The 24,674-nt window shown below is 41.4% G+C and overlaps 1 protein-coding gene across 2 annotated transcripts in view; it reads right to left on the bottom strand.

Moving 5' to 3' along the window:
- Positions 1–24,674, bottom strand: part of LOC108412425 (TGF-beta receptor type-2-like) — a 39,375-nt gene that overhangs the window by 13,171 nt on the left and 1,530 nt on the right. Inside the window, exons 2-3 of one of the 2 annotated variants that reach the window (XM_017684429.2) lie at positions 8,204–8,340; positions 7,602–7,789 (exon numbers count right to left, since the gene is read on the bottom strand). In XM_017684429.2, coding sequence (XP_017539918.1) covers positions 7,602–7,789; positions 8,204–8,286 — 271 coding nt within the window. In that variant the 5' untranslated portion in view covers positions 8,287–8,340. Of the gene's footprint in view, positions 1–7,601; positions 7,790–8,186; positions 8,341–24,674 lie in introns of both variants that reach the window. The other variant, XM_017684428.2, reaches the window with a different exon arrangement.

Raw genomic sequence — 24,674 nt, 5'->3', positions numbered from 1 at the left:
GATAGAGATGTCTCAATAGACCAATTAGATGCCACAAAGATACACTGTGTTATTTGGCACATAGGTAATCAGTTTCATCATCGTTTCATCAACAGGTGAACTCTGTTCTTCAGCCCTCAATTAAAAAAAGAAAAAGGCCAGGTTCTGCAGTTCTGTACGCTGAAAAACAAAACTATACACTGAGTTTGCTTGATTTAAATGTCGACATTTCCACTCAAACACGTCTTTATACCCACCAAATTATTTGCGGGAGGGATTCATTTTGAGGCAACGCAGTCATTGTGGATAATCCCAGGACAGGTTGTGCCTCGTATGGAGGGATTTTATGGCTGGCTGGGTGGGGTGGACTTGGACAGTTATTGGCTGCTTGTAGTAGCAGACTGGCTAGTGACAAATAAGCTGCAAGTGTGCAGCAAAGAAAAACATATCAGTAATGATCACAAGCTGCAAAACACATGACACTACAGAGCAGCCAGTAAATCACTAATCAAACTGATTCCTTTCCAAGAAAATGGTTTGGGTTTTTAAGCTGTGTCCCAGCATCTGTTCTGGCTTTAGTCAAGTTTCAGCTGACTTGTAGAGTAATTAGCTGCTGATTAAAAGCCGACACAGATGAAAAATAATTTTAGTTATGAAGCCAAGTTGCTATGCTGTGTTTTTTTGCCTGTGGTGCTGCCCACTTGTCCGTCAACAGTGACATCATGTGAAGTGACAAGTTCACATGGTTTTGTTCCACACCTCTATTTTGGCACACTGATACGTTTGTGTGGCTGGGTTCGTGGAGGGACCGTGGGTCTGGAAACTGTTCTCGCAAGGTTTGCATGGACATGACCCACAGAGGTGGTTTTCAAACCGGGGGCTTTATTTTAACCATGGTTTTTCGCTTCTCTCAGAGATGCTACTACCATCAGCAAGAAAGTGGATGGGGGAATAAAACAATGCTACATTTTAGCCAAATCGAGTTTGATGAGTATTCAGTTATACACACGATTGAATGAATGTACTGAATCATGTGTAGAATTAATTTACTGAAGCCTTTGAGGCTTCGCAAGCCTGAGAACAGAAAACGAGTAATTCCTTCTCTGTGCTGAGGTCTTTTTTAAATACAGCTTTGAAGTCAAATTACAGTTGGAGGCCAAACAAAAATGCATCTAAACCTGTTAAACAGAGCCAGATCCCCTTTCACAACTTTCAGTTTTTTTCAGTATGTCATCCAGCATTTGGTAGCCAAACATCAACTAACTCATTAGTTGAGTTGAGCGGGTGTCCGTTGAAGTGGGTGGGTGCCGTGGTGCCTGAAGGCCTGAAGATCATGTCCAGCTAGGATTTGTTTTCGGCCTTGTCCTTCAAGTACAGAGATTTCTCCAGATTCTCTGAATCTTTTAATGATGTTATGTACCATAGATGATGAAATTCTCAAGTTCTTGCTATTTTACATTCTTTTCCACTTTGCCTCTGTCCTCTGTGAATGAGCTCAGCCCCAGAGAAGGCGGCAGCATTTCTGGATTCTGTATATATCTGGTTTATAAATGTGTTGCCAATTACTATATTTAGTTATAAGATGCTCCACCAGGTGTTTTCTTAAGTATCATACAACTTTACTAGTTTTTTTTTGCTTTTTTTTTAAAACATTTTTCTCAAATCATAACAAATTCAAACAAGCATATATTTTTAAAAAAACTATCAAATTCCTCAGTTTTAACTTCTGATATGTTGTCACTATTTTCACATAAATATAGGGTACATGATTTTTACATCATTGCATGGTGTTTTTATTTAGATTTTGCACGTCAAAACTTTTTTTGCATTAAATTCATTTAAACTTTTATTTTTGCAGTATTTTACTAACAAACTAGCACAATGTTATAAAATACAATTTAAAAATGTGACCCACCTTCTTTCTTTATTTTCTATTTTGTTTTGTCTCTTTGGCCTTCAGCCCACCACCTGTGTTGCCCACCAAGACTACAAGTTTGTGGACTAATTTGTTGAGTGAAAATCTGTGAAATTCACATTTTACAAATGTGACCACAGCAAAGGCTATGGATACAAATGAGTCACACAAGCTATGTGAGTCCCCAGGGGTAAATTACTCACTAAGCCAGAGAGCTAAGTTGCCCTGGACCTGTTAATGCTTTTGCATTATGATTCAAATTTTGTTTTTAAAAAGAAAACAAGAAGAAACACTTTCACAAATTCACAGTGTGCAGAAAAATCATCTACGTCTTGTTGACAATGAGGTTAAAAAAGCATATCGTCAAAACTTTGGCATTAGAGTCAGAAAACACCAGTGGCTCTAGTGGTACATCGTGTGAATACATAGTGGTTGGTTAGTGTAGTGGGTAACACCTCAGCCTTCTACACTGTAGACTGGGGTTCAATCCCCCACCTGGGTAACCTCCCTACACTATACCAATAAGAGTCCTTGGGCAAGACTCCTAACACCACCTTCGCCTCCCTGTGTAAAATGATCAAACTGTCAGCCAAATGCCGTAAATGTGTGCACATGTCACGATTAACAGTCCAACAGAAATGATTCCGAATAAAATTTCTTTACATGAACTGAAACTGAAAGTTAAGCATGTTTTCTCCTGAGAAAGGACTCCTACTTTGAAGATAAGACATTTTTAGCTAATGGTGATGATTTTGCACGATAAAAAAAGTAATATTTAAAAAATACAGCAACAACAACAAAAAAACAACACAAGTTTGTTTTGCTCAAAGTGAAGTTAAATCTCATTTGGGGTCCAGGGCGTCTACAAAGACATGTGCAGAGGGGCCTGGCGGGACCGTGAGCCATCCGTGAGGGAGACTGAAGTCAGCTCTGAAGGTGTTAGAGAAGCGAGTCATGTGACCTCTTCTTAAATATCACAGTGTACAGTCTCACATTCTGTCATGTTTCTGCTGCATGCTTTGCATTCTAAACTTAGACAGGAAACCACACGTCTGAACTTTCCCTGCGCACAGACGGGGCGTGTTTGTGTTGCCTGAACTTGTTTCCAGAAGATTTCAGGACAGACACAACAAGCCTTTGTAGGAAAACTGGAGAAAAACAAGGATTAAAGAATGAAAGCGAGAGAGAAAAACATTCCTAAGTGAGGTTAACATTATGGTTCGCTCTAATTAGTTTAGGGGTGTAACATTTAGCCCACTTGCTGCCAGGGTTTGAGTTTGGAGGGGGCTGGGGGTCCTAGGCCCCTCTATGAGAGAGACTGAGGGGGTCTGGCTGAAATGTGTTTCCCAAAGTGATCAGATTCAAATCTGTTTTAAATGGCTGCGTTTACACCTGCACTTTTAATATGGATTTTTATCTTTATCTAGATATAATCCTGATACTCAAGATGTGTGAAGTGACCTGGTGTGATCTGGTATGTCAGGTTTCAAATTTAGATGGGCAAAGAAGAGCAACAGGTTTCCAGGGGCGGGGGAGGGGGATTTTTCCTGACCAAAAAAATGCCCGCACATGAGAATAAACTGCAAAACGCTTTGCATAATGTCACATTATAAACTGTCATAACATCAAATCTCTTAACGGTTACCAGTAATGATAACATGACACTGTCATATTACCGAATATTATCTGGCAGGACAACTTATGACAGCATCCAAAAATCTAAAATTAGACGTTTACATCATGGTTACATCAGGATTATGTAGCAGAGCTTAATCTTAAGCAATATAGAAATTCACAAATATAAAGTCCTGCACAAAAATCTGGGAAAATCTGGAATGATCCTACGGAACCCCAATAGTGACATCCTGTATAAATACAAATCACGCATGTCCACGACTTAGTAAGTCATGATCTCGCTTCCACGCCTTACTAAGTCATGGCCACACATTATTATCTCATTCCCACGCCTTACTAAGTCATGGCCATGCATTAGGATCTCGTTCCCATGCCTTAGTAAGTCTTGGCCATGCCTTAGGACCTTGTTCCCACATCTTGCTAAGTCATGGCCACACATTAGGATCTCATTCCCATGCTTTATTAAGTCACGGCCATGACTTAATTATCTTATTTCCCTGCCTCACTAAGTCGTGGCCATGCATTAGGACCTCGTTCCCACACCTTCCTAAGTTGCGGCCACACATTAGGATCTCATTCCCATGCTTTATTAAGTCATGGCCATGACTTAATTAGCTTGTTTCCCTGCAAGGCCCCTGCAAGTGAAACATTATAACAACAGAAGAACCCTTTAGAGTGCTACACAGAACCATGTACATCACCTGCTGCATCAGTCTGAAGAACACTTTAGTCATTAAACGGTTCTTTGAGTGGCTCTATATGGAACGATTTTCTGTACTAAAGAACCCTTGAAGATCTATTTAAGAGCGTGGATTATCTAATCACTCATCGTTAAATGAAATCAGTTGATGGAACGTGATGGCTGGAGTTCAGAGGGAACAGATTCTGAGCACTGACTGCTGGTTTCGTGTTTATTTGTGTTTATTCTGGTGTTCTGTTGTGTTCTCGCCGACATAAACACACTCACTGCCCAGATAAACAATCCTCTGGCGTGCATGTGGGACATGGGTGTGACTACACGTCCTCACACTGTACAGAAACAAGTGTGTGTGTGTTTGAGAGGGAGAGAGACAAAACAAGTGTCTGAAATGTGTGATTACAGGTTAAACCATGTCTGGCCGACGTCACCCACAGCGCTGTTCCACCTCAGGCCTGTAAAAGCCTCAGCTTCAACCATCTCAGCTAAACATATCAACACACAGAACACGTTCCCACACACAGAGACCACCGCAAAGGGACCCCCTAGCATTTTATTGATATCTTCTAAGGATTTTATTAGTATTATATTAGTGTTTTATTGATATCTTCTAAGGATTTTATTGGTATTATACTGGATCAGCACTTTGCCATGGCAACAGGGCATGTGCGGTCTAGGGATCTTCAGAGCTAAGTTGTCTGGAGCAATATGCTCCTGGTAGGGTCTCCCAAGGTGAACAGTTCTGGAGTGAAGACCCAGACTAACTCAATCCAAAAAATCCTCCATGACAAAGTGACACAGAAAACCATGTACCCTTCCTGGGAGAGGGTTACCAAGACCTACCCCTGGAGCCAGGCCTGGGGGTAGTGTTCCTCAGCGAGTGCCTGGTGGCCGGGCAGCCCAGGTAACCTGGCTCAGCTCAGCCTGAAAAAGTAACAAAGGGGCACCATATGGGCCCACCACCCACAAGGTCCAGCATGGGAGACCGGTGCAGTGCTGTATAGGCAGTGGGAAACGGCAGGGAAACCCTTGGTGGCATAGACCCTGGAGGCAGAAACTCACTCTTGGTATTGTAAGCTCACTGGGGGAGAAGGAGCCAGAGCTTGTGCAGGAGGTTGAGAGGTACCAACTAGATATAGTTGGGCTCACCTCCAGCCACAGTGTCGCATTAATGCAGATCAAAATCACAGAGAGAAAAACTGTTGTCTGTGCTTATGCACCGAATAACAGGTTGGAGTATTCGGCCTTCTTGGAGTGAGCGGGCAGGATTCTAGAAAGGGCCCTGCCTACAGACTATATAGGCTTGCTGGGACACGTCAATGCTCATGTTGGCAATGAGTGGGTCAGATGGCAGGTAAGACTGGTGGTCAGACCCGGTAGGTCCAAGTGAATAGTGAGGGTGTGCTGGGAACCAATGTCAGAGGCACCTGTTTGGAATGATTTCAACTCCCAGCTCTGGGAGAGCTTTTCTCATGTTCTGGAGGAGGTAGGGGACATGGAGTCTGAATGGACCTTGTTCAAAACCTTCATTGTGGAAGCTGCTGGGCATAGCTATGGCCAAAACTTGTTGATGCCTGTCAGGGTGGTAACCCAAGAACCTCCAGGTGGACACCAGTGGTGAGGGAGGCCATCAAGCTGAAGAAAGAGGCCTTTAGGGACTGGATGACCCGGAAGACTCCTGATTCAGCAGATAGGTACCAACAAGTGAAAAAGTTAGTAGCGGCAACAGTGGCAGATGCGAAATCCAGGGTGTGGGAGGAGTTCAGTGAGGCCATGGAAAAACACTTTCAGTCAGCCTCAAGGAGGTTCTGAATCACTGTCCGGTGACTTAGGAGAGGTCAGGTGGCTTCACAAAAGCTATATTTGGCATGGGTGGAGAAACGCTGACTGGAAATGAGGATATAGTTGGTCGGTGGAAGGAGCATTTTGAGGAACCTAATCTGAGAGACATGCCTCCCTCATGGGAGTCAGGGCCAGAGGCTTCTAACGTGTCAAGTGCAAGTTCTCTAGTGGAGGTCACTGAGGTAGTTCGCAAACTCCTCAGTGGCAAGGCACCGGGGGTGGATGAGATTCATCTGGAGATGCTTATAGCTCTGGATATTGTGGGGCTGTCTTGCCTCTGCAATATTGCATGGACCTTGGGAACAGTACCCTTGGACTGGCAGACTGGAGTGGTGGTCCCTATTTTGAAGAAAGAGGCCTGAGGGTGTGTGCCAAATACCGGGGTATCACACTGCTCAGCCTCCCTGGGAAAGTTTATGCCAAGGAATGGAGACCTCAACTAATAACTGAACCTCAGATTTAGGAGGAACAATGCGAATTCCGTCCCGGTCGTGGAACAGTGGACCCGCTTTTCACCCTCTATCAGATTGTTGAGGGGGCATGGGAGTTTGTCAACCCAGTCTACATGTGTTTTGTGGATTTGGATAAAGCTTACGACCGGGTTCCCTGAGATATCTTGTGGGAGGTCCTCCGGGAGTATGGGGTGCCGGGGCTACTACTCCTGGCTATTCAATCTCTGTACTCCCGGAGTGAGAGCTGTGTCCGTATACTCAGCATTAAGTAAGACTCTTTCAGTGTTAGAGTTGGACTCTGCCAGGGTTGTGCCCTGTCTCCACTACTGTTCGTGGTATTCATGGACAGGGTGTCAAGGCATAGCCAGGGTCAGGAGGGCATTATGTGTGGAGGCTGGAGGGTGGCATCTCTGCTATTTGCAGAGATGTTGTTCTTTAGGCTGAATCACATGGATGCCTCCAGCGCTCACTGCAGCTGAGTATGAAGTGGTTGGTATGCAGATCAGCACCTCCAAGTCTGAGTCCATGGTCTTAGCCCAGAAAAAGATGGCAGGTCTTGTTCACGACTGATGGGAAGAGGGATCGTGAGATTGGCCATAATGCAGTCAGCAGATCAGCAGTAATGCAGTTACTGTACCGGAATGTAGGGGTAAAGAGGGTATTTGGTATCTTCTAAGGATTTTATTGGTATTATGTTACCATTTTACTTGTGGTTGTTAACCATTTTATAGGTATTATATGGGTTTTATTGGTATTTTTTGAGCAGTTCATTGTTAATATATTGGACTTTTACTGACATATTGAGTATTTTATTGGTGTAATATTGACATTTTCTTGACATTTTCTAAATAATATATTGGGATTATATTAGAATTATATCAATATTTTCGGAAAATTTTATTGGCATTATATTGTTTATTTTTATGTTTTGTGAGAATGACTGAATGATTTGCTTCAAATTTGTCCAGCAGTACATGGCAATATTGTGTTTTAATAAAAATTATGTGAGGCATTTAAAATTCATTCACCCCCAACACACACACACACACACACACACACACTCACTGACACTCCCACACACCTGTAAAGATGAGCTTGTCATTGCACTCCTCTTCTTTGCAGGAGCACATATAGTAATCAGGCCCGAGTCCTTTGTACTGCTTCATCAAACAGTCTGTGTTGTTGTAGTCGTCCAGCATCACACCGTGAAAGGGCAGAGAGGGGTCATGACACACCGTCTCCACTGTCCTGTTCTCTCCATCTATGTGCCTAATAACACAAACAACACATTCTCCTTACTGAGCGATATGTTGTTACTGTTTATTATTACATAAATGGTAAAAAAGCATATGGTACATATCCTGTACAGTGCTGTGAGTAAGTCAGAGACCACCCTTCAATTCATTTCAATTAAAACGGTCATTATGTTATTTATTCCTCATTCATAGCACACAACACCTGCCATACAGTAATTAATAAATAGTACACATTAATACATATATGTACCACATGCTAAGACACATAAGTACTGTATGCTTACACGTATATTTACTGTTTACTAATGCATGTATATGACACATATGTACCATATGTTCTAATACACATTATTGCATTCTAAAATATACATACGTTATCACATGAGTATCGTACCCAAACACATACGTACCATACGCTAACACACACCTCGTCTCGATACGCGCAGATGGATGTGATGTCGCACTCTGATGAGCAGATGCCCGTAGCGTTACAGCTGCTGGGCAGAACATCACAGAACTTGCAGAGAGCGTTCAATTTGAATGGCAATGGAGTTGGAATATTCGCTAAAGAACAGAGAGAGAGAGAGAGAGAGAGAGAGAGAGAGAAAAAACACATTTTAATAGGGTGAAATGGGACAAGAACCCACAACCATCAGTTTCTCTCCAAATCTAACAGACACATACAGAACAAAGGCCACCTCACACCAGACATGCAGCATCGCGTAGCTAAAAGCATATAATCTTTAAATAAAACTCATATAATCTAGACGAAGTAAAGCATTTAGTATCACTCACCACACTTGGTTTGGGTTCACTACCTCTCCACAGACTGGCTGAAAGATATGAACTGAAAAAGGCTGGGCTAGTAACGTTACCTGAGGGAACTTAGCATTAGCATCTGTGTGTTTACCTAAAAGACTGGCTGCATTTCTGCATTTTGTGAGAATCTCACTTCTTGTGATCTACAAGTCGCTGTGACTTGCTGAGGACTTTAACAGAGCACATTAGCGCGCTGTGTTGGCGTCGGTGTGTGTTTCTCTTTCAAAATGTATGCTTTTGAATTTTTGGACAATGTGGCATGTTCAGTGTGTGGTGGCCTTAAAAGTAGGCATTGTGATTTAAATTCCAATGTTGGAATAGAACCTATGGATATTGATGGGAATTTTGCAGGCCAACTGAAGCAAGAGATTGCAAAATCGTGCAACAGTCCATTGGTACACTACACTAATGTCATACGTGTACTAAAAATTACACTAGGTTGTTTACGTACAAACACATATTTTAAAAGCACAAAATCACTAATCAGAAAAAACAATCATACTTGAGATTACTTCATTCCGCAGAATTTGTATTAAATGTTATCAACAAACAATAATGTTTGCTATTGAGTGCTTTACATAACAATTCACAAGAAAAACAAATACATTCAGCCATACAAGTAAACATTCAACTCAGGTAAAGAATCAATTTTAGGCCATCTGGCGAAATACAGTTATTCTGTCCACTAAAAATGTACTGGGTTTGCATTCTACAGCAAATAACTGGGCCTGGGACAGTAAGCAATTTTGAAAAAAGGGCAAATTTATCACAGAGTGCGTTTACATATGCTCAATAATCCGATCATCATCAGTCTGATTTCTTAAATTGGAGCAAAGTCTAGAAATCTGATTAAGAAATCTGGTAAAGAAGCTGGATTGTAGCTCAGTAATCAGATTTCTCAGTGCTGTGAGCTCTTACTCTGATTTCTTTCAGATTTCTCAGCGCTGTGAGCTCTTACTCTGATTTCTTTCAGATTTCTCAGTGCTGTGAGCTCTTACTCTGATTTCTTTCAGATTTCTCAGTGCTGTGAACTCTTACTCTGATTTCTTTCAGATTTCTCAGCGCTGTGAGCTCTTACTCTGATTTCTTTCAGATTTCTCAGCGCTGTGAACTCTTACTCTGATTTCTTTCAGATTTCTCAGTGCTGTGAACTCTTACTCTGATTTCTTTCAGATTTCTCAGTGCTGTGAACTCTTACTCTGATTTCTTTCAGATTTCTCAGTGCTGTGAACTCTTACTCTGATTTCTTTCAGATTTCTCAGTGCTGTGAGCTCTTACTCTGATTTCTTTCAGATTTCTCAGCGCTGTGAGCTCTTACTCTGATTTCTTTCTGATTTCTCAGTGCTGTGAACTCTTACTCTGATTTCTTTCAGATTTCTCAGCGCTGTGAGCTCTTACTCTGATTTCTTTCAGATTTCTCAGCGCTGTGAGCTCTTACTCTGATTTCTTTCAGATTTCTCAGGGCTGTGAACTCTTACTCTGATTTCTTTCTGATTTCTCAGTGCTGTGAACTCTTACTCTGATTTCTTTCAGATTTCTCAGCGCTGTGAGCTCTTACTCTGATTTCTTTCAGATTTCTCAGTGCTGTGAGCTCTTACTCTGATTTCTTTCAGATTTCTCAGCGCTGTGAGCTCTTACTCTGATTTCTTTCAGATTTCTCAGTGCTGTGAACTCTTACTCTGATTTCTTTCAGATTTCTCAGCGCTGTGAACTCTTACTCTGATTTCTTTCAGATTTCTCAGTGCTGTGAACTCTTACTCTGATTTCTTTCAGATTTCTCAGCGCTGTGAACTCTCACTCTGATTTCTTTCAGATTTCTCAGGGCTGTGAACTCTTACTCTGATTTCTTTCAGATTTCTCAGCGCTGTGAGCTCTTACTCTGATTTCTTTCAGATTTCTCAGGGCTGTGAACTCTTACTCTGATTTCTTTCTGATTTCTCAGTGCTGTGAACTCTTACTCTGATTTCTTTCAGATTTCTCAGTGCTGTGAACTCTTACTCTGATTTCTTTCTGATTTCTCAGTGCTGTGAACTCTTACTCTGATTTCTTTCAGATTTCTCAGCGCTGTGAGCTCTTACTCTGATTTCTTTCAGATTTCTCAGCGCTGTGAGCTCTTACTCTGATTTCTTTCAGATTTCTCAGGGCTGTGAACTCTTACTCTGATTTCTTTCTGATTTCTCAGTGCTGTGAACTCTTACTCTGATTTCTTTCAGATTTCTCAGCGCTGTGAGCTCTTACTCTGATTTCTTTCAGATTTCTCAGTGCTGTGAGCTCTTACTCTGATTTCTTTCAGATTTCTCAGCGCTGTGAGCTCTTACTCTGATTTCTTTCAGATTTCTCAGTGCTGTGAACTCTTACTCTGATTTCTTTCAGATTTCTCAGCGCTGTGAACTCTTACTCTGATTTCTTTCAGATTTCTCAGTGCTGTGAACTCTTACTCTGATTTCTTTCAGATTTCTCAGTGCTGTGAACTCTTACTCTGATTTCTTTCAGATTTCTCAGCGCTGTGAACTCTTACTCTGATTTCTTTCAGATTTCTCAGTGCTGTGAACTCTTACTCTGATTTCTTTCAGATTTCTCAGCGCTGTGAGCTCTTACTCTGATTTCTTTCAGATTTCTCAGCGCTGTGAACTCTTACTCTGATTTCTTTCAGATTTCTCAGTGCTGTGAGCTCTTACTCTGATTTCTTTCAGATTTCTCAGTGCTGTGAACTCTTACTCTGATTTCTTTCAGATTTCTCTGCGCTGTGAACTCTTACTCTGATTTCTTTCAGATTTCTCAGTGCTGTGAGCTCTTACTCTGATTTCTTTCAGATTTCTCAGTGCTGTGAACTCTTACTCTGATTTCTTTCAGATTTCTCAGTGCTGTGAACTCTTACTCTGATTTCTTTCAGATTTCTCAGTGCTGTGAACTCTTACTCTGATTTCTTTCAGATTTCTCAGTCTGCATATGTGTGAAAACAGTGCCAGAGAGCAGTACCAGAAATAATCAAGCAGCAAAAGCAACTACATGTGGATGAATTGAAGTATTTAATGTATGGTCATATTTCTGGTAAAGTGGTGCAATGTTTTAAAAAACAAAAAGCTGCATCATGAAGTTTAAGTTTTGTTTTCACACTAAACAATCTTTCATATCACAAAGCATCTTTCGCAGTAGAGCTCATAGCTGCTCGTGGTTTGTTCCCTGCTTTGAAGCAGAAGTTTGATCTTCACCATAAAGCGACTGCTGTGGAGTTTCAGCTGAGTTAGTGTTGAACTTTAGCAGAATTTGCTCTTAGCACTTCTCTTGGTGCGAGTGTTTCATTAAAGAACAAGTCAAAGTGAAAGATTTAGATGTTTTCACGCCAAAGTTCGGTTTGGTTTTGCAGTGCAAAAGTTAGAAAACCCCTGGCTGTTTTTTTTACTCTTCTGTTACTCTCACAGTTACTGTTATGGCAATGAAAATAGATGCTTAACCTCTATGTGTATCACAATCAAAGCAATAACCATGACCGTTGGCTGCTTTGTCTTTATGACTGCTTTGCCAATTTAAATTTAACCAATCAGGTGACAGCATGGCCAAAAAATCGAAAGTATTTCTTCACTCATATTATTCTGTGGTTATTATGAGCAGCTTGTGCTGCAGGACTGAAGTGAGCCTGAAGTCTAATGTTAAAACAGGCATGTTAATCGGATGGTACTGCGCTGAGGTGCTGACATGCTGCTAGAAGAGCCCCCTCGTTGAGTGTGGACCACCATAACAATGCATTCCCACCAACAGTGGACCAGGGTCGGTGTGGAAGTGGACGGAGACCTGCGATTTTGTTGAACCACGTTTCAGTTGTTTAGTAGAGAATTTACACCTGTTAAAACAAACCGACCTGAGGAAAAAGTTGGATTGATCTGCACCATGCAATGAAGGTATGCCCTTATTTATCGTAAAATTACGAATAATACCGTTTCTGAATGCTTCCGTTTTATCTGTGTCGCACCACAACGTCCATCCACCTCTTGGTAACACTTTATTTGGACGGTCCACTGTAGCTGCTTTGTAAATGCTTAGTCTGTCTATGAGTAACGTTCAACTGAACACCAGTCAGATTCAACTGAACTTCAACTAACCCTAAACCTAAGCCTAACTTCAAGGCAAACCCCACACCTACTCCTAACCCTAAGCCTAACCGTAATGTTGTTGGTAATCGACTGATTATCACCAGAAGATTTTAGTAGAGCCTCTATAGGGGGCATCCAAATAAAGTGCGACCCACCTCTTTTATGCAAAAAAATGGAAAGTCATGCTAAAAAAAAATTTGGAAAAGCCAGAAATTTGAGTACAATGTGTAAATACCACTAAAAACACTTGGATGAGGTGAAAAAGTCGGTTTATTGATAAAAGAGAAATGGAAAAGAAATAAAAACACAAGATAAATTCTGCTCATCTACCACATTTAATAACCTATAAGCATCAGGGTCTACGAATCTGTAGACGTCAGTCAGAAAAGCTGAAAGTCCTCGACTAGAGCACCAACCAAACCGACCACCCACCCTTTACCACAGTAGTTTAACAAGATACAGCAAACACAACACACGAAAGCCAGTGAACAGTGACGGGATGCTAACGGTTCGTAGGAAGAAAGCAAATCCAAAGCTTTGTTTATTATTGGGCTGTTAATGCAGGAGTCGGGAATGTCGACTTCCAATATTACGCAACCACAGACGAGGAGTGAGTAACGTGTTGAAACAGACCTGTTTTATCGCCCAGGGCAGATAAAATAACTGGAAGGAGGTTTTATTCAGTGTAAAATGTCTAAATATTTAATAAATACTTTCAATACTTGAAATGTCAATGTTCATGAATTATCTGACAGAATATTTTTTAATTGGTGTCCAATTTTCCAATTGTTCTAGTTTAGATTTGTGTCGCCACTTTCAATCACTGGCCACTTTATTAGAAACACCTACCTTGTGCTTCCACTCACTGGCCACTTTATTAGAAACAGCTGCCTTGTACTTCCACTCAGTGGCCACTTTATTAGAAACACCCACCTTGTACTTCCACTGACTGGCCACTTTATTAGAAACAGCTGCCTTGTACTTAAACTAACTGTCCACTTTATTAGACCTCTAACTTCAGGACTGCTATGAGAGGGGGGGTTTCTGATAAAGTGACCACTGAGATTGTTCTGGATTCATTAGAAGTAACGACGTATGAAAACTCTCCATCCCCCACGCGAATGAATGAACCTCTGCAGACACACCGCCGACCCCACTCCCACAGACACTGCTGCAAATATGATGGCGAACACGGCCAGGTACGTGCAAACATCTCCGCACTGCCAGGGCTTCGAGAAGACCAGCTGCTTATTGCAAAGCTCTTCACTGCAGGAGCACATGTAAACGTCTGGCCCCAGCTGTTTGTACTGCTTCATCTCACACTCCGCGCTGTTGTAGTCGTTCAGCATCACGCCGTAAAGAGGCTCTGCTGGGTTATGGCACAACACCTCCACTGAAACGTTCCCTCCTTCACTCCTCCTGAAGAAACAGAGGGAGTCTCACTGATTTCCACAAAACATCTCAACCTCAACTCAACCTCAACCTCAGACATCCCTGAGAACATCCAGCTCAATCAACCAGGTCTACAGTTCTAAACCATTCTGTTAACACTACAGAACTGTACTGTAATTACCTAATTTGTTACTTACATGAACACATAATTAGTTTTGTAATATTTATGAGAGCATTTCAAATGTCAAAATGTCTAGTGGCTCAAAATATCTACACAGGTCCTCAAAATCTTGACTTAGCATCTCAAAATAGTGAACTATTAACTAAAAATGTTGACTTTGCATTGAGAAATGACTACTTGTCTTCAAACGCTGAAGTTGCATCTCAAATTATAGACTTATGTTGTACGAAAATGCACTTATTATCTCAAAATCATGTAGTATTGTTTAGGAATATTAATTTAGTATCTGAAATTAAGGGACTTATTCCTTCAAAATCTTGGCTTAGCATGAAAATGGTAGACTTTATCCTACCATTAGTCTACACAGCGAGAGTGGACTTTCATCTGAAAACGCTTCTTTTTCCAAATCATACATTTCAATAGGCTTTAAAGCTAATAAGACTCAGTAATGAATGAGCTGCTTTAAGACCAGAGCAGACGGAGGACGTACCAGATGCTGGCGCATGTTTCACTAGGCAAACAGGTCGATGCTGAATCACAGGTGGCCTTGCAGGTTCCAGTGTTCTGACAGGTGGAGGACAGAACGTCACAGGCCCAACAGCGTATTCTCATCTCAAAGACTGTAAACTCTACTGCCGTACCTGCACGACACGGACAGGGGAGCTTTGAAGGAACGGTTTGGTCTGAAAAGTGCTAAAGTGAATAAAAACAGTGGGCTAAACACGCTGCGCTAGCAAAAACGAGATTAGACTACAGTGTTATGCTGCTAGCATCCAACCCCAGCACAAAAGAGATGAGGTTTCCTGAGGGTGGTAGCTCTCAGACGTTGCTGGCCACTTTAGCAAGAAAGAAATGAGACTAAAGTCCCATGAGGGTGCTAGCGTCCATACATTGCCAGCCATATTAGCACAGAAGAGATTAAAGTCTTAGCCTTGGTCTTCCATACACGGCTAGCCACGCTGGCGTGAAAGAGATTAGACTAAAATCTGAATGAAAGTGCGAGTCTCACACATTGCTCTCAGTCATGGACGTGATCGGTGTAATATCCTACATTGCTCACCACACTGATACGAAGGAGCTTACACTGAAATCTCATGATGTTGCTAGTTTCCATACATCGTTAGCCACATTCGCTTAAAATAGATGAGAAGAAAGTCTCAGAACGAGACAGATTAGTCCTACGAATGTGCTCAATTTGCAGGCCAAATGAGACTGGAGTACATGCTAGTACACACATTTGCCACACTGGCTTGACAAGGATCTCCACATGTCATCGGATTATATAACACATACGACCAATAAGCATGTGCCGCTGATTTGATTGCATCACACTCAGTGGTTGGGGTTTGTTGGGTTTTCGCACGCATCAGTGTCACTCATACACACTTCGAAAGATGGTTCTACAATGGTTCTTTAGTAAAAGCAATGGCTATACATAGACCATGGAGCTCTATATAGAACCATTTCTTGATTAAAAGGTTCTTTGCGTGGTGAAATGGTTCTTCAGATTGATGGACAATGTGCTGCATATGGTTGAATGGTGATTCTTTTTGAAAACGGTTCTATATAGCACCAAAAAGGGTTCTAGTATTGTCATAAGCTTAACATCATAACAGTAGCAGAAGCCTTTTTTGGTGCTATGTAGAACTTTTTGTAAAATGTCCGATGTAGAACCATATACAACTGCAATGCATCCATCGGTCTAAACAACCATTTCACCATGAAAAGAACCATCTTAGCTTACAGTTGGTATTTACTAAAGAACCGTTGCAGAACCATTTTTTAAGAGTGTAATAAAGACAGTAAATGTTTGTTACGATTGCACATAATGTGTTTGGTAGGCAACACACATCTGCATGCTTTTTGGGGGACTCGCAAGTTCAGCAACCATTTGGGACTGCATGGCAACAGCTTGGGATGACATCAACAGCCTAGCAACACGTCAGCAACCACATGGGATAACATCAACAGCCTAGCAACACCTCAGCAACCACTTGGAATAACATCAACAGCCTAGCAACACCTCAGTAATCACTTGGGATAACATCAACAGCCTAGAAACACCTCAGCAACCACTTGGGATAACATCAACAGCCTAGAAACACCTCAGCAACCACTTGGGATAACATCAACAGCCTAGCAACACCTCAGCAACCACTTGGGATAACATCAACAGCCTAGCAACACCTCAGCAACCACTTGGGATAACATCAACAGCCTAGAAACACCTCAGCAACCACTTGGAATAACATCAACAGCCTAGCAACACCACAGCAACCACTTGGGATAACATCAACAGCCTAGAAACACCTCAGTAATCACTTGGAATAACATCAACAGCCTAGAAACACCTCAGCAACCACTTGGGATAACATCAACAGCCTAGAAACACCTCAGCAACCACTTGGGATAACATCAACAGCCTAGAAACACCTCAGCAACCACTTGGAATAACATCAACAGCCTAGCAACACCTCAGCAACCACTTGGAATAACATCAACAGCCTAGCAACACCACAGCAACCACTTGGGATAACATCAACAGCCTAGAAACACCTCAGTAATCACTTGGAATAACATCAACAGCCTAGAAACACCTCAGCAACCACTTGGGATAACATCAACAGCCTAGAAACACCTCAGCAACCACTTGGGATAACATCAACAGCCTAGAAACACCTCAGCAACCACTTGGAATAACATCAACAGCCTAGCAACACCTCAGCAACCACTTGGGATAACATCAACAGCCTAGCAACACCTCAGCAACCACTTGGGATAACATCAACAGCCTAGCAACACCTCAGCAACCACTTGGGATAACATCAACAGCCTAGAAACACCTCAGTAATCACTTGGAATAACATCAACAGCCTAGAAACACCTCAGCAACCACTTGGGATAACATCAACAGCCTAGCAACACCTCAGCAACCACTTGGGATAACATCAACAGCCTAGCAACACCTCAGCAACCACTTGGGATAACATCAACAGCCTAGCAACACCTCAGCAACCACTTGGGATAACATCAACAGCCTAGCAACACCTCAGCAACCACTTGGGATAACATCAACAGCCTAGAAACACCTCAGTAATCACTTGGAATAACATCAACAGCCTAGAAACACCTCAGCAACCACTTGGGATAACATCAACAGCCTAGAAACACCTCAGCAACCACTTGGGATAACATCAACAGCCTAGAAACACCTCAGCAACCACTTGGAATAACATCAACAGCCTAGCAACACCTCAGCAACCACTTGGGATAACATCAACAGCCTAGCAACACCTCAGCAACCACTTGGGATAACATCAACAGCCTAGCAACACCTCAGCAACCACTTGGGATAACATCAACAGCCTAGAAACACCTCAGCAACCACTTGGAATAACATCAACAGCCTAGCAACACCTCAGCAACCGCTTGGGATAACATCAACAGCCTAGAAACACCTCAGTAACCACTTGGGATAACATCAACAGCCTAGAAACACCTCAGCAACCACTTGGAATAACATCAACAGCCTAGAAACACCTCAGCAACCACTTGGAATAACATCAACAGCCTAGCAACACCTCAGCAACCACTTGGGATAACATCAACAGCCTAGAAACACCTCAGCAACCACTTGGAATAACATCAACAGCCTAGCAACACCTCAGCAACCGCTTGGGATAACATCAACAGCCTAGCAACACCTCAGCAACCGCTTGGGATAACATCAACAGCCTAGAAACACCTCAGTAACCACTTGGGATAACATCAACAGCCTAGCAACACCTCAGCAACCACTTGGAATAACATCAACAGCCTAGCAACACCTCAGCAACCACTTGGGATAACATCAACAGCCTAGCAACACCTCAGTAACCACTTGGGATAACATCAACAGCCTAGCAACACCTCAGCAACCACTTGGGATAACATCAACAGCCTAGCAACACCTCAGCAACCACTTGGGATAACATCAACAGCCTAGAAACACCTCAGTAATCACTTGGAATAACATCAACAGCCTAGAAACACCTCAGCAACCACTTGGGATAACATCAACAGCCTAGAAACACCTCAGCAACCACTTGGGATAACATCAACAGCCTAGAAACACCTCAGCAACCACTTGGAATAACATCAACAGCCTAGCAACACCTCAGCAACCACTTGGGATAACATCAACAGCCTAGCAACACCTCAGCAACCACTTGGGATAACATCAACAGCCTAGCAACACCTCAGCAACCACTTGGGATAACATCAACAGCCTAGAAACACCTCAGCAACCACTTGGAATAACATCAACAGCCTAGCAACACCTCAGCAACCGCTTGGGATAACATCAACAGCCTAGAAACACCTCAGTAACCACTTGGGATAACATCAACAGCCTAGCAACACCTCAGCAACCACTTGGAATAACATCAACAGCCTAGCAACACCTCAGCAACCACTTGGGATAACATCAACAGCCTAGCAACACCTCAGTAACCACTTGGGATAACATCAACAGCCTAGCAACACCTCAGCAACCACTTGGAATAACATCAACAGCCTAGAAACACCTCAGCAACCACTTGGAATAACATCAACAGCCTAGCAACACCTCAGCAACCACATGGAATAACATCAACAGCCTAGCAACACCTTAGTCTTAGTTCATTTTGAACATTACTGCATGAAATAACAGTGCAATCCACACTGAACACGGTCTGACCTGTTTACAGTGTAGAGTCAGAGGTCGGGGTAGCGTAGGTGATAACGCTGCTACACAGCGAGTTTTCAATGGTAATCGATGACCTCTGACATTTGTGAGTGTGTGTTAGCGGTGCGTGGGTCGATGTTTTGCTACTGCAGGATGTGCTCTCCTACACACACGCTGGGCATGTGCCTGTAAAGGTCAGGCTTCACCTGCCTCCATATGACTGGAGCGTTTATCCGTCTGCGTGTGGAGATGTTTATTTAGCTCAGGAAACATTTAGCTCTGTAAACCTGGAGCTCTTTGTTTATTCACCCCATCAATGTGTTTACACTGTAAACAGCGCTGCGCTGAATTTAACCTGATTTAGACACATTCACCAATTCTACACGAATACCACAGGTCGTCCACTCTGAACAGCTTAAAGGAGTCAGAGGATCTCCATGTCTCCAAAAACGCACCTGTACAAAAGAAGGACAACAAAACATTCCTAACTTTCCGTGTAAACTAATGTATTTGGGGTAATTTTGGACCCGTTCTGCAGGTCCATTTGCCATGATATGCTGATGTAGCACAAAAGGCAGCTGGCATTTTCAAATTATGTCAGGCAGAAAATACTAAACCTACTTCTAAGAACTTTGGAGGTGTGTCGGCAGATTCTTTGAGGAACTGAAATGAGTCTCCTGAAAAGAGCGATATATATATATATATATATATATATATATATATATATATATATATATATATATATATATATATATATATAATTTTATTGTTTTATTATTTTATTATATTGTTATATCATTTTAAAACTGTACAAGCAAACTCGTACATATTTTAATACAGCGGCTAAATTTAAAAAAAAGTTGCAACTTTATAACTCTGCAACACAAGTAACCCCGTTAACGTGACATTTTGAGAACCTGCAGTGTTGAATGAATAAAAGGATAATTTGTGTCATACATTCTGTTCAGTTACTGCCTAAAGTTGAATGAACTCAAAGTTTTGAATGAACCCAGTCACTTTTGTGAGTTTTCAATATTTACAGTGTATACTTTCTCATTTGAACGGTCTCAGAGCTATAAAAGGTCTTTTTAGCATGCTTTATCTTTAAATTCTTATTAACATTAATGCGTCAAAATCTTTTCCGGTCGTGACTCCTTTTTTTTTCAGTTTTACAGATTTTTTTACAGACTGTAAACTTTCAAACATAAAAAAACTCTGATAATGGCAATACGTTTATTGAACGTTCTGTAAGTTCACAGAAGAAGAATGTGTTTTACATCTGTTAACTTATAAATTAAAGTCCAATAAACTCAATATTTCAGTTATTCACTGCACCGTCCTTCTCACAGTGAACTGTAGAATTTCATGATGAACGGATGAACAGAAATGGTCTAAAAGTATTTTAAAATCTCGACTTCCATTGAACTTTAAGAGAGTTGTTTTGCCTCCTGCTGTAAAGTTAGCGTTTAAAAGTTTCCAGGTTGTGTCGACACAGCGCTGATATGCTGGTAATAGTTGCTCATATGATCACACTGCATGCTTTCGTCATGTGTAACCGTTAAACCATAGCCTCCTCCGTTCTAGACTCACATACACGCATGACTCACACTCAGAGGACCTTGCCTGGGCAGGCAGACTTTACGAGACGTAGAGGTGGACGCTTCTCTTTGCTAGTTTATGGCCTGATGATAACTTCATTATCCAGCACTGAGGGCAACGTGCACTAACCAAGAGTAAAGCATCATCAGTTTAGGGTAAATTAAATGTTTTTAGGTGAAAAAAAAAGATTTGACCAATTTTACCCAAAACTTTTTGGTATCTGAAGTTTACTTCTTCAGCTTCAGCACTGGACCTCAGCAGCAAGTAAAGCTAATTAGCAAAACCAGTTAGCATGGTGCTAACTGCTGTCTGAAGCCAAAAAACAGGGATCTCTAGTACACTTGATTCCGTGGTTCCTGACACTGTATAACACACTGTTACCTACAGGCATGGACCAAAGTACAGAATTCAAGTTTCTAGCTATGCTTTTGTGCTTTGGCCCCAATGGAGAGGTTTTATTTTGCACCCCCCACGTACTGTACTTTCAGATGTGTTGTCTGTAGGAGTATGTTGTTGCTGTAGTACAAGAATCTTCATTTTATTTTCAATACAATACTCAATAAATGTGCGACTATAAGTGAAGTATTATGTCCGAAAACGCCGGGCAAATCTTCATAAGCTAATGTCCAGTCCAGGACTAGACGTCATTCCCAGCAGCAATACACAGCGTTTCATAGATCAACTGTAGGCCGGACAAATAGTTCTTGAAATCTTATAAAACAAGCAATACGTAAGCAAAGACAAATAATAATGGCTGTCACTGTGTTGCATGTTAATAAAGTGTGTTACGTCCTCTTGGGGTAGGACGCACAAAAGGTTTAAGTGAGTGCCCACTCAGCCTCAGACCAAACAAACAATACAAAAACAACTAAGTAGAGCAGATTGTTTTATTATTCTTAACAGCTCTAAAGATTTACCAACTTCTGGAACAAATGACAAAAAAACAGGATTTTAAAAGCTTCAGGATGACCCCAGGCCAAACCAACAAACAAATCACCTAAAAAAAAAAGAAATGTCTAACAAAAAAAGGCAGGCCACCCCTAAGAATCCTGCTACTAGACATCATAACTTTACAACAAGAAATTTGGTCTGTGCTGGTGGGCATCCACTGGAGCCGCACATGTCGGCTCAAACAGTGTTAATGCAAGGAATTCAATTTGCGTTGACCCTTTGACCCCGCTGCAGGAGTGCAGGCTGAAGCCCAGCTGCAGCGCTTTATTCTGGATAGATCTTAAATCTTTAAATAGATTTTAAAGCGGAACATTCAGCACCTTCAGCAGGTCTTGAACAGATGCTTGCAGGAGAGTTATGAATAAATCAATGAGCAGCAAACTAACAAAAGCAGTTGCTACAGTTCCCCTCGAGGTACTCCACTATAACAAGAACCCACAAGCTGAATGAAGAAGATTGAGATACAATCATGAAGGAGCTGAAGCACTGACTGTATATATGATCTATAGTGCATGTACGCTCATAGTCTGTGTATATGATATATCTGATATATACGCTCATAGTCTGTGTATATGATATATCTGATATATACACTAATTTGCTCTATATGATTTATGGGGTATACACACTCATTGCCTCTAAATATGATATAACATGAATATGATCAAACCTGATGAATAGTGATTAACGAAGTAGAATAAAGTGATTAGTCATAATAGCAAAACGCAGTGTGATTAATCATGATAACCTACACAGAAAAACATATTAAATCATGATAACCTACACAGAAAAACATATTAAATCATGATAACCTACACATAATACCACGATTAATCATGATAACCTACAGAGAATAACACGATTAATTGTGCTGACCTACACAGAATGGGATTAATTGTGGAGAAGTGCACATAACAATGCACTTAATCATATTAATTGTACAAAATAATGTCAACGCTTTGATTGACCTCACAAACAATGAGATCAGTCCCGACTAATTACACAAAATAATGTGATTATCATAATTAACAACATACAGCCATAATTAATTGTGAAAAACTACAAATTACAATGTAATTAATCACAATTACGTACAGAAACTGAAAAAATACATGCGAAGTTCTAGAGACTTGAGATCTGAGAGCAGGACGATTCATCAGCCCTGATCAGCTTTATTCTCCGTTATTTCCAATAACGAACAGCAGGTTGATGTGAGGGACTGAGCAGAGCTGAGGATTTTGATCCACCACCACAGTTTCCTCTCTGCACCGCAGCACCTTCCCATTACACACAAACAAGCACAACATCCGACAGCAGCTCCGAGCCAACGCTGAGCTCTCGTTTTCCATTTCACATTTTCCAGCCACAGCAGGCCGCGAGCAAACACGCAGGAGCAAACATTTACTTTCTGTTTATTTTTAGAATTTGAATTCTTATGAACACCTGGCGATGAGTGATACGCTACTAAAGTAGCATTTAGTTTCATTTGCATGTGAACTTTAAAATAATCCGGACTACACAGCCCCAAAATGTCTTTGCGTATCCAAACCTGGCGGCTCTGTGGGCCCAAAGCAGAAACGCCACATGTTTCACTACGAGTTTTTTCCTGTGTTCAGCATTTCTGCATATTCGGTAACAATTACGGCTTCAAAAGCCAAAGCGGGTGAACACGTTTACTCTGTTTACGTCGTTAGTTATAGAATGGCTGTAAATAAGTGAAGCTCTACAGAGAACACATTTTAATAAACACTTACCGCCCCCCCAATACGCCACATTCAGTAAAAGACCCTAATAATGCAGCATGTGCAGTTCACTTATTGACACTGTGCACACAGCTGGTTCTCGTGTCTGAGAGCTACGAGTCAGACATCATTCATACAAAATGACAGCGTGGTTATGAGACCACCAACGTCTGAGCGAATGATTAACAGTAAGGAGTGTGTAAAGGCAGTAAAACTGCAGTCTGTACACACAACTCAGGCTAGCGTTCAGCGACGTTCAGTGCTGATAAATGCGAAACCCCCTGAGCAACTGTCCCACAGTAGTTTCCCACTCAGTCCTCCTTTGTCGTGCTTTGAAGCAGAAGAATATAGGGGCTGATCAGTTGACCCCGTACATGCCATATGACTGTACAGCACATGATCGTAACATAAAAAAAACAAGAAGCTGCAGAGTGTTTAAAGCAACGCTCAGTCAGATCGCTAAACACACAGTACAGTCAGCGCCTCCAGACTAACACGGTGTCCTTCACTATAACGGCACCGAGCAGGCCGGACTCAGCTCAACACATCTCAGCCATTTACAACCACTGAGCAGCCAGCCGTCGCCAGCCTGTAACAACACCGGGCCTCATTCTCCAGTATCTTCCCAAGGTCCTTTTTAAATATGTTCTTGAGAAGGTTCTAAGAAAAAGTCTTGGTCAGGTTCATGACGTGTTCTTAAAGTGCAGAACTGTTCACACCTTTGTGCTGTTGAGTGCGTGAAGATAAAAGAATATAAAAGAACACTGGCCGATGTCAGAGTCTTCGTAAAAACCGCGTAACTGGGTGAAGAAGACTTTTCTTCTTCAGAACTGTTGGTGAATGAGGCCCAATTACAGAGCTTTAGCAACTTAGCCTGGCGCCTCTGTGCTGCAGGCAGGCCTTTGGAAACTTACATAAAGCAATAGTTTGGCAGACGTTTGCTTTAACAGTGAGGCTAGAGATGCTGAATAATTCATAGTAGATACTGAATAATTCATAGTAGATACTGAATAATTCATAGTAGATGCTGAATAATTCATAGTAGTTACTGAATAATTCATAGTAGATGCTGAATAATTCATAGTAGATACTGAATAATTCATAGTAGTTACTGAATAATTCATAGCAGATACTGAATAATTCATAGTAGTTACTGAATAATTCATAGTACTTACTGAATAATTCATAGTAGATACTGAATAATTCATAGTAGATACTGAATAATTCATAGTAGATGCTGAATAATTCATAGTAGATACTGAATAATTCATAGTAGTTACTGAATAATTCATAGCAGATACTGAATAATTCATAGTAGTTACTGAATAATTCATAGTAGTTACTGAATAATTCATAGTACTTACTGAATAATTCATAGTAGATACTGAATAATTCATATTAGTGACTGAATTATTCAT

The sequence above is a fragment of the Pygocentrus nattereri genome, chromosome 11 (assembly GCF_015220715.1).
Source record: "Pygocentrus nattereri isolate fPygNat1 chromosome 11, fPygNat1.pri, whole genome shotgun sequence".
NCBI classification, from domain to species: Eukaryota; Metazoa; Chordata; class Actinopteri; order Characiformes; family Serrasalmidae; genus Pygocentrus; species Pygocentrus nattereri.
Note: the sequence above shows the minus strand (reverse complement) of the source record. Positions and strands in the feature narration are given on the sequence as shown.